The 12,985-nt window shown below is 41.9% G+C and overlaps 1 protein-coding gene across 2 annotated transcripts in view; it reads left to right on the forward strand.

Annotated features, from left to right (window-relative positions):
* The first annotated feature begins 10,306 nt into the window (after nt 1-10,306).
* YIPF1 (Yip1 domain family member 1) overlaps nt 10,307-12,985 on the forward strand; it is a 32,819-nt gene continuing 30,140 nt past the window's right edge. The window contains exons 1-3 of one of the 2 annotated variants that reach the window (XM_081306381.1): nt 10,307-10,519; nt 10,761-10,829; nt 11,180-11,259. In XM_081306381.1, the coding sequence (XP_081162507.1) occupies nt 11,229-11,259 (31 nt within the window). In that variant the 5' untranslated portion in view covers nt 10,307-10,519; nt 10,761-10,829; nt 11,180-11,228. Of the gene's footprint in view, nt 10,520-10,640; nt 10,830-11,179; nt 11,260-12,985 lie in introns of both variants that reach the window. The other variant, XM_081306380.1, reaches the window with a different exon arrangement.

Consider the following 12,985-nt stretch of genomic DNA (forward strand, 5'->3'; position numbering starts at 1 on the left):
GGTAAGCACTCTACCAACTGAGCTGTTGAGTTTTAAGAATTCTTTGAGTTTTAAGAATTTACTGTTGAGTTTTAAGAATTCTTTTGGATAAGAGTCCTTTTCAGATATGTCTTTTGTGAATATTTTCTCCCAGGGTCTGTGGTTTGTCTTCTCACTTTTTTCACAGTTTCTTTCATAGAGAAGTTTTTTTAATCTTTTTTTTTTTAAATTTTTTTTAGTTGTCAATGGACCTTTATTTTGTTTATTTAAATGTGGTGCTGAGAATCGAATCCAAAGCCTCACATGTGCTAGGCAATGTGCTCTCCCACTGAGCCACCACCCCAGCACCCCCCTCCCCGTTTTTTTTTTTTTTTAATCTTAATGTAGTTCAGTTCAGCTTATGAAACATTTTTTCATGAATTATGCCTCTGGTGTTGAATATAAAAAGCCATCACAAAAAAACCAAGATAACCTAGATTTTCTCCTATGTGGTTATTCTCTTGGAGTTTTATGTTCTACATTTAGTCTGTGCTTCATTTTGAGTTAATTTTTGTGAAGTGTGAGCTTTGTGTCTAGATTCTTCTCTTTTCTTTTTCTTTCTTTTCTTTCTTTCTCTCTTTTTTTCTTTCTTTCTTTTTTTTTTTTTTTTTTTTTTTTTTTTTTGCATATGAATGTCCAACTGTCCAGCACAATTTATTGAAGGGACTACTTTTTCTCTGATGTATCACCTATACTCCTTTGTCAAATATTTGTTGACTATTTTTAAGTGGGCCTACTTCTGATCACTCTATTCAGCCCCATTGTTATATTTGTCTATTCTTTCACCAATACCACACTCTCTTGATTATTGTTGCTTTATAATAATTTTTAAAGTTGAATAATGTTAGTCCCCTGATTTTGTTCATCTTAATTATTATGTTGGCTGTCCTGGAATTTTTTTTGCCTCTCCCTATAAAGTTTTTTTTTTTCCTTTTCTTTTTGGTATCAGGGATTGAGGCCAGGGGCACTTGACAGGGGCACTTAACCACTGAGCTACATCCCCAACCCTTTTTATTTTGTATTTTGAGACAGGGCCCCAATAAGTTGTTGAGGCTGACCTTGAATTTGTGATCCTCCCACTTGAATCACCTGAATCCTCTGAGATTGCAGGCATGCACCACTGTGCCTAGCTTCACTATAAACTTCAGAATCAGTTGTGGATATTCTATCAACAAAGTAACTTGCTGGGATTTGGCTGGAATTGTGTTGATTATGGATCAATTTGGGAAGAACTGACATCATGAAAATATTATGTCCCATTATCCATGAACATGGAACATACCTTAATTTATTTAGTTATTTGATTTTTTTCATCAAAAACTAGTTTTCTAGTTTTCCTTACATAGATCTTGTTCATATTTTTTTTTAAAGAGAGAGTGAGAGAGGGGAGAGAGAGAGAGAGAGAGAGAGAGAGAGAGAAGAGAATTTTTTTTTTTTGCTGCTTATTCTTTATTTTTTAAAATATTTTAGCTATAGATGGACACAATATTGGAGAGAAGAGATTTTTTAATATTTATTTTTTAGTTCTCGGCGGACACAACATCTTTGTTGGTATGTGGTGCTGAGGATTGAACCCGGGCCGCACGCATACCAGGCGAGCGTGCTACCGCTTGAGCCACATCCCCAGCCCTCTTGTTCATATTTTGTGAGATTTACACTTAAGTATTCTATTTTTTGAGATGCTAATTCAATGGTATTATGCTTTTGAATTCAAAATCCACTTGTTCGTTGATTGTATATAGGAAAGCCACTGACTTTTGTGTATTGACCCTGTATCCTGCAATGTTGCTACCATTGCTTTAGTTTCAAGAGCTTTTTTTTTCTAATTCACTCAGATTTTCTTCATAGAGTTTCAAGTCATTAGCAAAAATATTTCTTCCTTTCCAGCGTGTGTGACTTTTTATTTCCATTTCTTGTCTTATTTTACTAGCTTGGACTTCAGTGCAATGTTGAAAGGAGTGATGAGTGAGGACATTCTCTCCTTATTCCTGATCTTAGTAGGAAAACTTCTAGTTTTTCACTACTAAGTATAATGCCAATCATAGGACTTTTATAGCTGTGCTTTATCAAGTTGAAGAAATTCCCCTCTATTTTCAGTTTGCTGAAACTTTTTTTTTATAAATTTTTTTTGTAGTTGTAGATGGACAGAATGCCTTTATTATATTTGTTTATTTTTTATGTGATGCTGAGGATTGAACCCAGTGCCTCACACATGCTAGGCAAGTGCTCTACCTCTGAGCTACAGCCCCATCCCCTTGCTGAAATTTTTTATCATGAACGAATGTTGGAATTTTGTCAGATGCTTTTTCTGCATCTATTGATATGATCATGTGACATTTCTCCTTTAACCCATTGATGTGGTATGTTACATTGATTGATTTTTGAATGAAGGTCTAGTTTCATATACCTGGAATAAGTCCCACTTAGTCATGGTGCATAATTCTTTTTATACATTTTTGAATTTGCTACTATTTTCTTGAGGATTTTTGCAGCTATACTCGTGAAAGACATTGGTCTTTAGTTTTATTTTCTTGTAATGTTTTTGTTTGGTTTTAGTATTAGAGTCATGCTGCCTTCATAGAATGAGTTCGGAAGTATTCCCTTTCCTTCTCTATTTTCAGAGCCTGCAGAGAGAGAATTGATATAATTTCTTCCTTAAATGCTTTGTAGAAGTTTCCAGTATACTTATTTGGATCTGGTACTTTCCATTTTAGAAGACTGTTAATTATTGATGCAACTTCTTTTTTAAAAAAACTTTTTATTTTTTTAGTTGTAGACAGACATAATACCTTTATTTTATTTATTTGTTTTTTTGTGGTGCTGAGGATTGAACCCAGTGCCTTACACATGCAAGGCAAACACTCTACTGACTGAGCCACAACCCCAGCCCCTATTGATTCAATTTTTTAAAAATTTATAGACCTATTCAGACTATTTCTTTTTGTGTAAATTTTGGTAAATTGTGTATTTTCCTTTTTTTTTTTTTTTTTGTACCAGGGATTCAACCCAGGGGTGCTTAACCACTGAGCCACATCCCCAGTCCATTTTTATATTTTATTTAGAGATGTGACCTCACTGAGAGCTTGCTAAGTGCCTCGTGAAGTTGCTGAGGCTGGCTTTGAGCTTGTGATCCTCCTACCTCAGCATCCCAAGTTACTGAGATTACAGGCTTGGTAGATTGTGTTTTTAAAGGAATTAGTCCATTTCATATGTGTGAGCATATAACTGTTCATAATATTTATTTATTATACTTTTAATGTTCATGGTATCTATAGTGATATTCCCCCTTTCATTTTTTAAATAAAATTAAGAAATTTAATTTTAGCATAAAATTTCTAAAATAAAAATTTGTTATAGTACTAATTTATGTTTTATCACTTTTTTCTCAGTTAGCTTGACTAAAAGTTTATCAATTTTTATTTATCTTTTCAGATAAATCAGGGTTAGCTGATTTTCTGTATTGATTTTTTTGTTTTCAATTTCATTTCTAATTTTATTATTATTGTTATTTGGTTTAAAATTTTTTGTGGTGTTAATAATCCAACCCAGAACTCATGTATTCGAGGCAAGCATTCTATCACTAAGTCATAGTCCCAGCCTGATTTTTATTTATTTATTTACCTTATTTATTTATTTAAAAAAATTTTTTGTAGTCATAGACGGACAGAATGCCTTTATTTTATTTGTTTATTTTTATATGGTGTTGAGGATTGAACCCAGTGCCTCACGAATGCTAGGCAAGTGCTCTGCCGCTGAGCTATAGCCCTGGCCCCTGATTTTTAAATAATTTTTTCTTTCTGCTTATGTTGGATTTAGTTTGCTCTTGTTTTTCTAGTTTTCTAAAGTGTAAGCTTACATTACCAATTTTCTAATACGTTAATTCAATGATACAAATTTCCCTGTAAGTGCTGCTTTCATGGCATCCCAGAAATCTTGATAAATTATTTTCATTTTCATTAGTTCAAAATACTTTTAAATTTCTCTTGAGATTTCTTCTTTGAGTCATGAGTTATTATTAAGGAATGTTTTGTTTAATCTCTCATTATCTGGGGTTTCTCCAGCTATCTTTCTATAAGTGGTTCTTAGCTTGTTTTCACTGTGATCAGAGAGCACAACTATTCTTTTTAATTTGTTAACATGTATTTTATGGCCCAGAATGTGGCCATAAGATAAGAAAGGGAGTTTTGACCCAGAATATGTCACCAGGATAACTTGATGAATGTTCCATGTGATCTTGAGAAGAATGTGTGTCTGCTGCTGTTGGATGAAGAACTCTACAGGTATCTGTTCTCTCCAGTTGGTTGATGATGTTTTCAAGTTCTACTATGTCCTTACTTATTTTTCTGACCGCTGGATCTGACAGAATCATATTAAAGTGTCCAACTATAATAGTGGATTTATGGGTTTCTCCTTTCAGTTTTATAAGTTTTTGCCTCATATTTTGATGCCCTGTTGTTAGGCATATACACATTAAGGATTGTTCTGTCTTCTTGGAAAGTTGATCTCTTTATCATTATATAATGTATTTCTTTATCCTTGATTTTTGTTTGCTTTGAAGTTTGCTCTATTTAAAATAAAGAGAACTACTCCTATTTTCTTTTGATTGATGTTAGCATGGTAAATCTTTCTCTATCCTTTTAGTTTTAACCCATGTGTATTTTTATATTTCAAGTGACTTTCTTATAGATAGAAGATAGTTGCGTGTTATTTTCTGATTCATTGACAATCTCTCTATTTTAATTGGTGTATTTAGACCATTGAGGTTTAAAGTGAATTTTTTTTTTTTGGTAATGGGGATTGAACTAGGGGCACTCAACCATGAGCCACATCCCCAGCCCTATTTTGTATTTTTATTTAGAGACAGGGTTTCACTGAGTTACTTAGCCTCACTTTTGCTGAGGATGGCTTTGAGTTTGCAATCCTCCTATCTCAGGCTCCCAAGCTACTGGGTTTACAGGTGTGCCACCGTGCCCTGCAACAAGGATGTTCTTAATAGGTAGGATATTCTAAGGGCTCAGAAATTATTTCCCAGGAGGCAGGAAAGGGTTGAAACTTTCTTTGGACAATTCAGATCTGCTGATGTAGTTTTTTTTATCGCACATCATTTTCATGGACTAAAGGAGAAGGAGAACATTAAACCTAGAAAAAGCCTTTGATAGAGTTTAACATCTATTTGTATTTTAAAAAGAAAATCTTCAAGAAAACTAGGAGTAAGAGGAAGCTTCATTAGTTAGAAAAACTGTATCTCAAAACCTCTCAAGAGTCTCAGGAATTTCACCTCAAGGTAGAAAGACCCTGAAGAAGAAAATAGACATGTTTTTTTATCTAGGTACATGGGTATTAGCATAGCAGAGATTTTACCAGAGATTTCAGTTTGGCGAGACTGACTAAAAGCAGAGTCTGAGTCCTACAAGTCAAGGAGGGACCTGGACATGGTATAGAGTGTAGAGAGCCATTTTGCTGTGCTGCCTTGTGTGGGCGTGAGCCTAATTCTTGGGCTGAGACCCAGTTCTTTGTTTTCAGCCACTCCCTAGAATACAATGTATCAATTGTCCAGCTCCTGGAACAAACTGTTTTCAAGAAGTGCTTGTTGCTTTGCACAAGCTGGAGCTGGGTGTCTCTTGCATTATGTGCAAGTGCTGGGTCTATCATTCTATTGGCTGCTGCTGTGTTGCTATGCACTCTTTGTCCAATGGTGTACGAGCAGGGCTGCAGCTGAAGTATATAAGGGGTGGTTTTTTCGGGCCCGGGGTCCCCTTTTTCTCTCATCTATACCTCATGGAAGCTTCCAATAAAGTGTGTTAAAGAAGAATCCTGCTGTTGTCGTCTTTCCTGCCGGCGGGTAGACGCGACAAGTGGTGCCGAAACCCGGGAAAATCAGAACTTTCAGTCGACAGGAGTGGTGCACCGATCGTCCGTGAGTGGACCCCTCGTCCCGGAGTGGACCCCTCGTCCCGGAGTGGACCCCTCGTCCCGTGGGTGGACCCCTCGTCCCGGAGTGGACCCCTCGTCCCGGAGTGGACCCCTCGTCCCGGAGTGGACCCCTCGTCCCGTGAGTGGACCCCTCGTCCCTGAGTGGACCCCTCGTCCGTGAGCGGACCCCTCGTCCCCGAGAGCGGGACCCCGTAGGCCTCATATTTTATTGCAGCTGCAATGTGTGCTTTCACTTTTGTTTTCTGTGTTCTTTTTGTCGTCTGTGTCTTTTGTTTTCTGTGTTTTTCTTGTTGTTGTGTCAGGGGTGCCGCACCTTCAAGTCCGCTTTTCTCGGCCCTAGATGGTCTGTTACGCTCCAAGGGCCTGAAAGTGAAGCATAGCACTTTACAGAGATTGGTGCAATGTGTTGCTTCGGTATGGTTCTCTGCTTGTGGTTTCTCTGTCGCCTTAAGGCCCGCAATGCTCATGATAAGGCTATGCTCACACAAGCTCTTGCAGCTTTAGAAAATGGCAACTCACCTCAAGTTTGGCTTGCGCAAATTAAACAGTGAATCTTTGACATGGTCGTTGCACCCCAAGTTTACGGACATTGCACTGGGAACGACATGTCTCTTCTTGCTATTCTCTTAGTGTTGGAAAGCCCTTGCACTCTGCCGGCTTTACTGCCATTGCACGCAGATGGGTTTCCACACTAGTGCTTTTCTATCGCTTTAGGACCCGTGCCTTTCTTTTAGGGTGTTGCCAACTTGTTTGTCGTTGTATTTTTATAGCCACAGTTCAGCCTCAGAGACCTAATAATGACTGGCTGAGTAGATACCATTAAACGCCTTGGCAACAACGAGCTGATCTTGTAGTACCCAGAGACGGGCAACTTTCACGCTTGCACTGCAACCTAAGACAGGGGAATGGGGCCTCCCCAAGGACGGGTAAGCAATGTAAGGGCAGTGAACGACCTAAGACAGGGGCTACTTGATTCCCTTTGACGTGCAACAAACAAAAGGAAAACACTGCTGGCAGTGGATTCCCCCCGGCCCCCAGGGCTTGGATCCAGCCCTGAAGTTTATGCACGTCAAGGAGGCCAGCTCACAAGGCCTTGTAAGATCTGTGGTGTCTGTTTTCATATTCAGCCAATACCGGTCATGCGGGAACGTCCTGACCTGCTTGGGTCTGATAAGGTTCCTGGTTGAAGGCTTAGTATGAGTAATGGCAATTCACCTCTACTCTTGCCTGTATTGTTTTTAGAAAACAAAAGGGGGGAACTGTAGAGAGCCATTTTGCTGTGCTGCCTTGTGTGGGCGTGAGCCTAATTCTTGGGCTGAGACCCAGTTCTTTGTTTTCAGCCACTCCCTAGAATACAATGTATCAATTGTCCAGCTCCTGGAACAAACTGTTTTCAAGAAGTGCTTGTTGCTTTGCACAAGCTGGAGCTGGGTGTCTCTTGCATTATGTGCAAGTGCTGGGTCTATCATTCTATTGGCTGCTGCTGTGTTGCTATGCACTCTTTGTCCAATGGTGTACGAGCAGGGCTGCAGCTGAAGTATATAAGGGGTGGTTTTTTCGGGCCCGGGGTCCCCTTTTTCTCTCATCTATACCTCATGGAAGCTTCCAATAAAGTGTGTTAAAGAAGAATCCTGCTGTTGTCGTCTTTCCTGCCGGCGGGTAGACGCGACAATAGAGTACTCCTGAGACTGAGGAGGTTGTGCTTCTCCTGGGAACAAGGAGATGTTCTCAATTGCCCTCCAGATGAGGGGACCATGGATGATGGAGGGATGTCTGTGGGAGAGATGACACCAAGGACACAATGGGCCTCACCTAAAGCTTTGGCCATCTAGGTTCCTAGGAAATTAAGACATATACCAAGGAAAGGGGAGGACCCTGAGATATCTGATATTTTCTGTCAAATAAGCATAACAAGGGCTAGACATACAAATTGACTTATAGATGGTGCAGGAGTTAGGATCAGGGGGATGAAGCAGGGAAGGAGGGAGAGCTAAGACAAAGATAGTATCAGGATGCTACCTCTGCAGACATCTGAGAAATTGCCTGTCAGTACCATCTGTCTGGGGGAATGGTGAGAACCATGTATCCATTGGCTTTCATTCTCCTTCAGACAAAAGTTCACCCCATAAGATGTTAATTTCCCCACATTTCCAGGGTTACATGTGTGGGCATCAGAGGTTCCAGTGGAGAAGCCCAGGATGAGGTGCTTTCACACAGTATCTATAAGGAGCCAGTTGGAGCCCACACAGAATTGGTCATGACAGAGGTGACTAGCAGACAAGCTGGGAGCCAGAAAGATCTTAAGTGGTTCTTGAGAGTTGTCTGCAATCTAAACAGAAGTGTATGTCATCGTATCAGCTCCCTCTCTAAAAGACGGGCCTTCATATTTGTGATATAGGATATTCTCTTGCTTTCTAAGATTGGGGAGGAACAAGCCTATTTCCTCAGAGCCCCTTTCATGGCAGAGGCCAGTCTCTATTTGCAAAGAATTGGTATGAGAGGGTTACTAAAACAGTTTTCTCTGATGTTGCCAGAGTGCTAAGATTAAAATTAGTATTCATCATTCCCTTCCTCCCCCACCTCTCCTAGATTTCCCTCACCCTCTGCCAGTCCTTCAGATTGACCTAAAGTTTTATCCCTGAGTGATAGAACCCCTTAGCTGCCCTTGTCAGGCCATAGTTGCTGCCATTTCCCATTATCTGTGGGTGTGGAAGTTTCAAGAGAAGCCTAGCCAACCTCCTAAATTCCAGATATAGTGCTCCCTAGCTTCATAAAGCAGTCATGGTTGATTATCTATACCAAAAATACCCGTTTCTCTATCTGCTAGTGCACTGGCATGAGGAGCCAGCAATGCCTGGTTCCAATTCAATGGCACTCTTAGTGGAGCAAAATGGTGCCTCTTCCTTCCCTGCCCCTCCCAGAGAACCTGGATCTCTCAGAAAGCAGAACTTAAAGTTGGGTGGGGAGGTAGGGAAGTGGGGTGGGAAGTACACATTCCATGAGTGGGCTTCACTGGAAGTGACAGTAAGAAGTGCTTCCCCTTGGTTTGCAGATCCATGTATGCTAGGTATTTAGAACAGAGCTCTGTTAGAAATCATTGATAAGCCATTAGTTTAGTGCATTTATCTCATGCGGAGGACAGTGCCCCCATCCCTTTGGGTGTTTTGCCCAAGCCGGAGCCTTAGCTGTGCCTTTAACAAGCTATTCCACCATTGTATTAGGCAGCTACTCCTGGATGACTGGTTCCAGTATCTTCCATGGTCATGTGTCCTTGTTGCATTTTCTTCATAATTAAATTGTTCCCTTGGTCTGAAGCAATTCTGTGTATGTAATCATTACCAGGTTGCTAAGCAAGAGGAGCTTGCCTTTTCCTTTGACAGGGGGATGGGACTACTTCTGCCACTGTGGAAGTCTCATGGGAATTTGGAAGCAGAGTGTGGACACTGGAACCGGTGGCCATTGGCCAAAAGGACCAGTGTGGCGAGGTCTCTTTGTGTGAGCTATGGATTGAGCTTGTGCTGTTTACACTACCCCAGACAGTGAGAACTTGTTCACCCTGTATTAATCCTCAGAGACTAATATTGTTTGCCTGCGGCCCTGGGCTCTGGTCCTTGTCCTCAAAGTGCTCACACGCTTACAAAGATTGGCAAACAGTAACGATCCGGGTGAACATTGCTGTGGTAGAGGTAAACCCAGGTCATTACGGAAGCAAAAGAGCAAATGAAGTCCAGGGAGGCGAAGGCGGCCTTCCCTAGGAGAAGGAAGTGGTCCTCCAAGTCTGAGGGCTGTGTAGGTGGTAACCAGACAGAGGCAGGAGGCAGGGCAAAACGTTTCTCATTAGGATTACTCAGTGCAACCCCTTCGTCGTCTGCTGGCCCTGCCTTATTCGAGGTGGCGTCGTGTGCCTGGAGGTACACAGGTCAGTGAGGTCCATCCCTACCTGTCCTCTCTGAGAATCTCGTCCCCTAAGGGACTTAGGCGCGAGAGAAGGCACAAACCCCCACTTTCTGAGTGTGTTCACCCGAACAGGGTCATCCTACCCTCGATCACTCATTCAGGAACTTGGAATGTACTTGACTCATCACTCCCTCACTGGTTAAATTTTTATGGCGAAAGAAACCAGGGAATGGTGAGGTGGGTGACCTATTTTTTCTTTTCGCAATCATCTTTTATTGCCCCATTTTGTATTGACATAAGGAAAGAGGTATAAAGGAACTGTAGGAAAACTCCGAACTCTTGAGAATTCTCCCTCCCCCAGCAGCGAGCTGAGCGCAGGTGGACCCATTCAACCACCCCTCCGCCTCGCCCCGGTTGCTCCTGTCTCTTTAAGGTTCACCCTCGGGAGGGACAGGAGAGAGACTCGACTCCGCGCACGAGCCGGCTGAGGTCTTGGGAGTATCTTCCGGGTGCTGCTGCCTCTTTAAGAGGGCGGGGCTCTGCCCGGAGGAGGCGAAGAAGTCCCTCCCTCCGGATCTCCGGCTTCCGGCATCTCAGCTGGACCGAAACCCGCGCGGAGTGTCTCAGGCCCGATCCTTCTCGGGACCCGCTGGGCGCCGAGACCCGCGAGGTGAGGCGGCCCTGTCTGCGAGGCCAGTTCGGGGCCGAGGGGTCCCGGCATCTCCTGCCTGCCGCGGCCGCGCCGCTCTCTCCCTAAACCTGCCTCTGCTTCGCCTTGTCCCTGGCTGCAGGGTCGCCAACACTCCAGCGCCTACTAATTGCAGGTTCTGCGCTAAGCGCCTTATACGCACTGACTCACCTAATGGCCCCCACACTGTGTGCGTGGGCATCATTATGAACCCATTTTACAGATGAGGAAGCTGAGGCCCGGAAGAGTGTACACACAGCAGAGAAGCAACAGAATCGGAAATCAAACCCAGGTCTGTCTGACCCCAGAGCCTGTGCCCTTAACCACTGGCTAGGCTGAACTGCCCTTGTTCCCCATCACCCCTCTGAAATCTCAGCCTCCCCTTCCTCATCCTTTCATCTCCAGGCTGCACCTAGTCCCCGAAACATTCATACAGTGACGGAGATTGGATGGAATTTTTGGACCCCCAGCATTAGTTTCAATAAGTTTTAATAATACCTATACTTAGTGTCTATATAAACCTATTCAACCCCATTGAAAAAGGAGGCAAGAAAAAGCAATACTGTTTCTAATGCTGAACTGTGTTTTGTTTAGATGTTTTGTTATTCTATTAAGTGTACTTATTTTTTTTTTTCCTTTTAGACCCCTGTAAATTTTCTTCCACATAGTTGGGAGAAGACCCACGGGCTGAATGGCAGCTGTGGATGACTTGCAGTTTGAAGGTACAGCTGTTGGTGACCTGCTTTATCTTTATGATCACTATTTCTGTACTCACAGCTATGAATTTTCATTGCTATACTGGGTTGTACATTAAAAAGTATTATTTCGAACATCTTGGTAGGAGACTTTTCCACACCCAAGTTTTTCCTGTTTGACCACATTAGGTGTTCCTTTTTTTCCAAATGACCCTTTGGATTGGCAACAGGTATTGTAAATTTGGTATAGTGGTTGCTTAGTGTTTTTTTTTTTTTTTTTTTAAAGAGAGAGTGATAGAGGGAGAGAGAGAGAGAGAGAATTTTTCAATATTTATTTTTTAGTTATCGGCGGACACAATATCGTTGTTTGTATGTGGTGCTGAGGATTGAACCCAGGCTGCACGCATGCCAGGCAAGCGCGCTACCGCTTGAGCCACATCCCCAGCCCTGCTTAGTGTTTTATAAACACTTATATAGCACTTGGATGCCAGATACTGTTCTAAATGTCTTAAAATACTGACTTGCTTAATCCCCTACGTTAAATTTAATTTTGCAACTATAAAATAGTTATATTATTCTTCCTATTTTTCCAGTGGGGAAACTGAGGCACAGAAAAATCAAGTAATTTATCTGAAGTTCTCAAAGTAAACTAGAAAGCCAGGATTTGAACCCAGGCAGTCTGGCATCACAGACTCTACTATCTGAGGAAGAAATAGGGTGTTTAAAAGAGAAATACACTTCTTTGTGGTATGAAGTTTTATTCAGCCATAAAGCAAAATAAGCCAAACTCAGAAAGTCAAGTTTCATATGTTTTCTCTCATATGAGGAAGATAGCGAGAAAAAAGGAAAAGAAAGCAGGGTTTGGAGGTCTCTTGAAAATCCAAGGGAGATCAGTAAAGGGACCAGGGCATGGGAGAAAGGAAGGGAAAGGGGAAATATTAGGGAATGATAGTGGCCAAATTATATTGTTGTATTGTGTACATGAATATACATATGCACCCCCAAATCTCACCATTGTGTACAATTATAATGCACCAATAAAAATTTGGAAAAAAATCCATTTCTTTGGCAAATACTGTCATCTCTATAATACATCTAGCGTCTGACCACTTCTTGCCACCTCCACCACTACTCCCACCATTCAAGGTCACCATTACCTTTTGTCTGAATTAGAGCCCTTACCTACCTCCTGGTTTCCCCTCTACGGTCTATTCTTTGCAGCCAGAACAGTCCTTTTTTCCTCTCCCTGCAGTGCTAGCGGTCAAACCCAGGGCCTTGCTCATGCTAGGTGAGCACTCTGCCAGTGAACCATAACCTTAGTAGTCCTTTCAAAACTAAGTCTGATCATGTCATCCTTTCAGAACCTTCCAGTAACTCCCAATTCTCTAGGAGTGAGATACAGAGCCTGTTCTGTGACTCAGGAGACCCCCCATGATCCAGCCTCTGATTTTGTCTCCTGCTGCTCTTGTCTTTTCTTACTCTGCCAGATGGACCTTGTCATTGTTCCTCTTACACACTTAGAACAGTCACTGCTTAGGGCTTTTGTGCCATCTTTCTGTTTGAAACATTCTTTCAGATAGCCACCTGGCTTGCTCCCTTGCTCTGTTCAGATCTTGCTTCATTAGAGAGGCCTCCCGCGGCGACACTATCTAGAAATACAGTGCAAGAAGGATCATGGTGGAGAACAGTATGTACAAAGTTCCCGAGGAGGGAGGAAGCGTGTTTAACCTTTTCCCACAGGATTGGAAGAAGG

This window comes from Spermophilus citellus, assembly GCF_964194105.1.
Source record: "Spermophilus citellus genome assembly, chromosome: 9".
Taxonomy (NCBI): domain Eukaryota; kingdom Metazoa; phylum Chordata; class Mammalia; order Rodentia; family Sciuridae; genus Spermophilus; species Spermophilus citellus.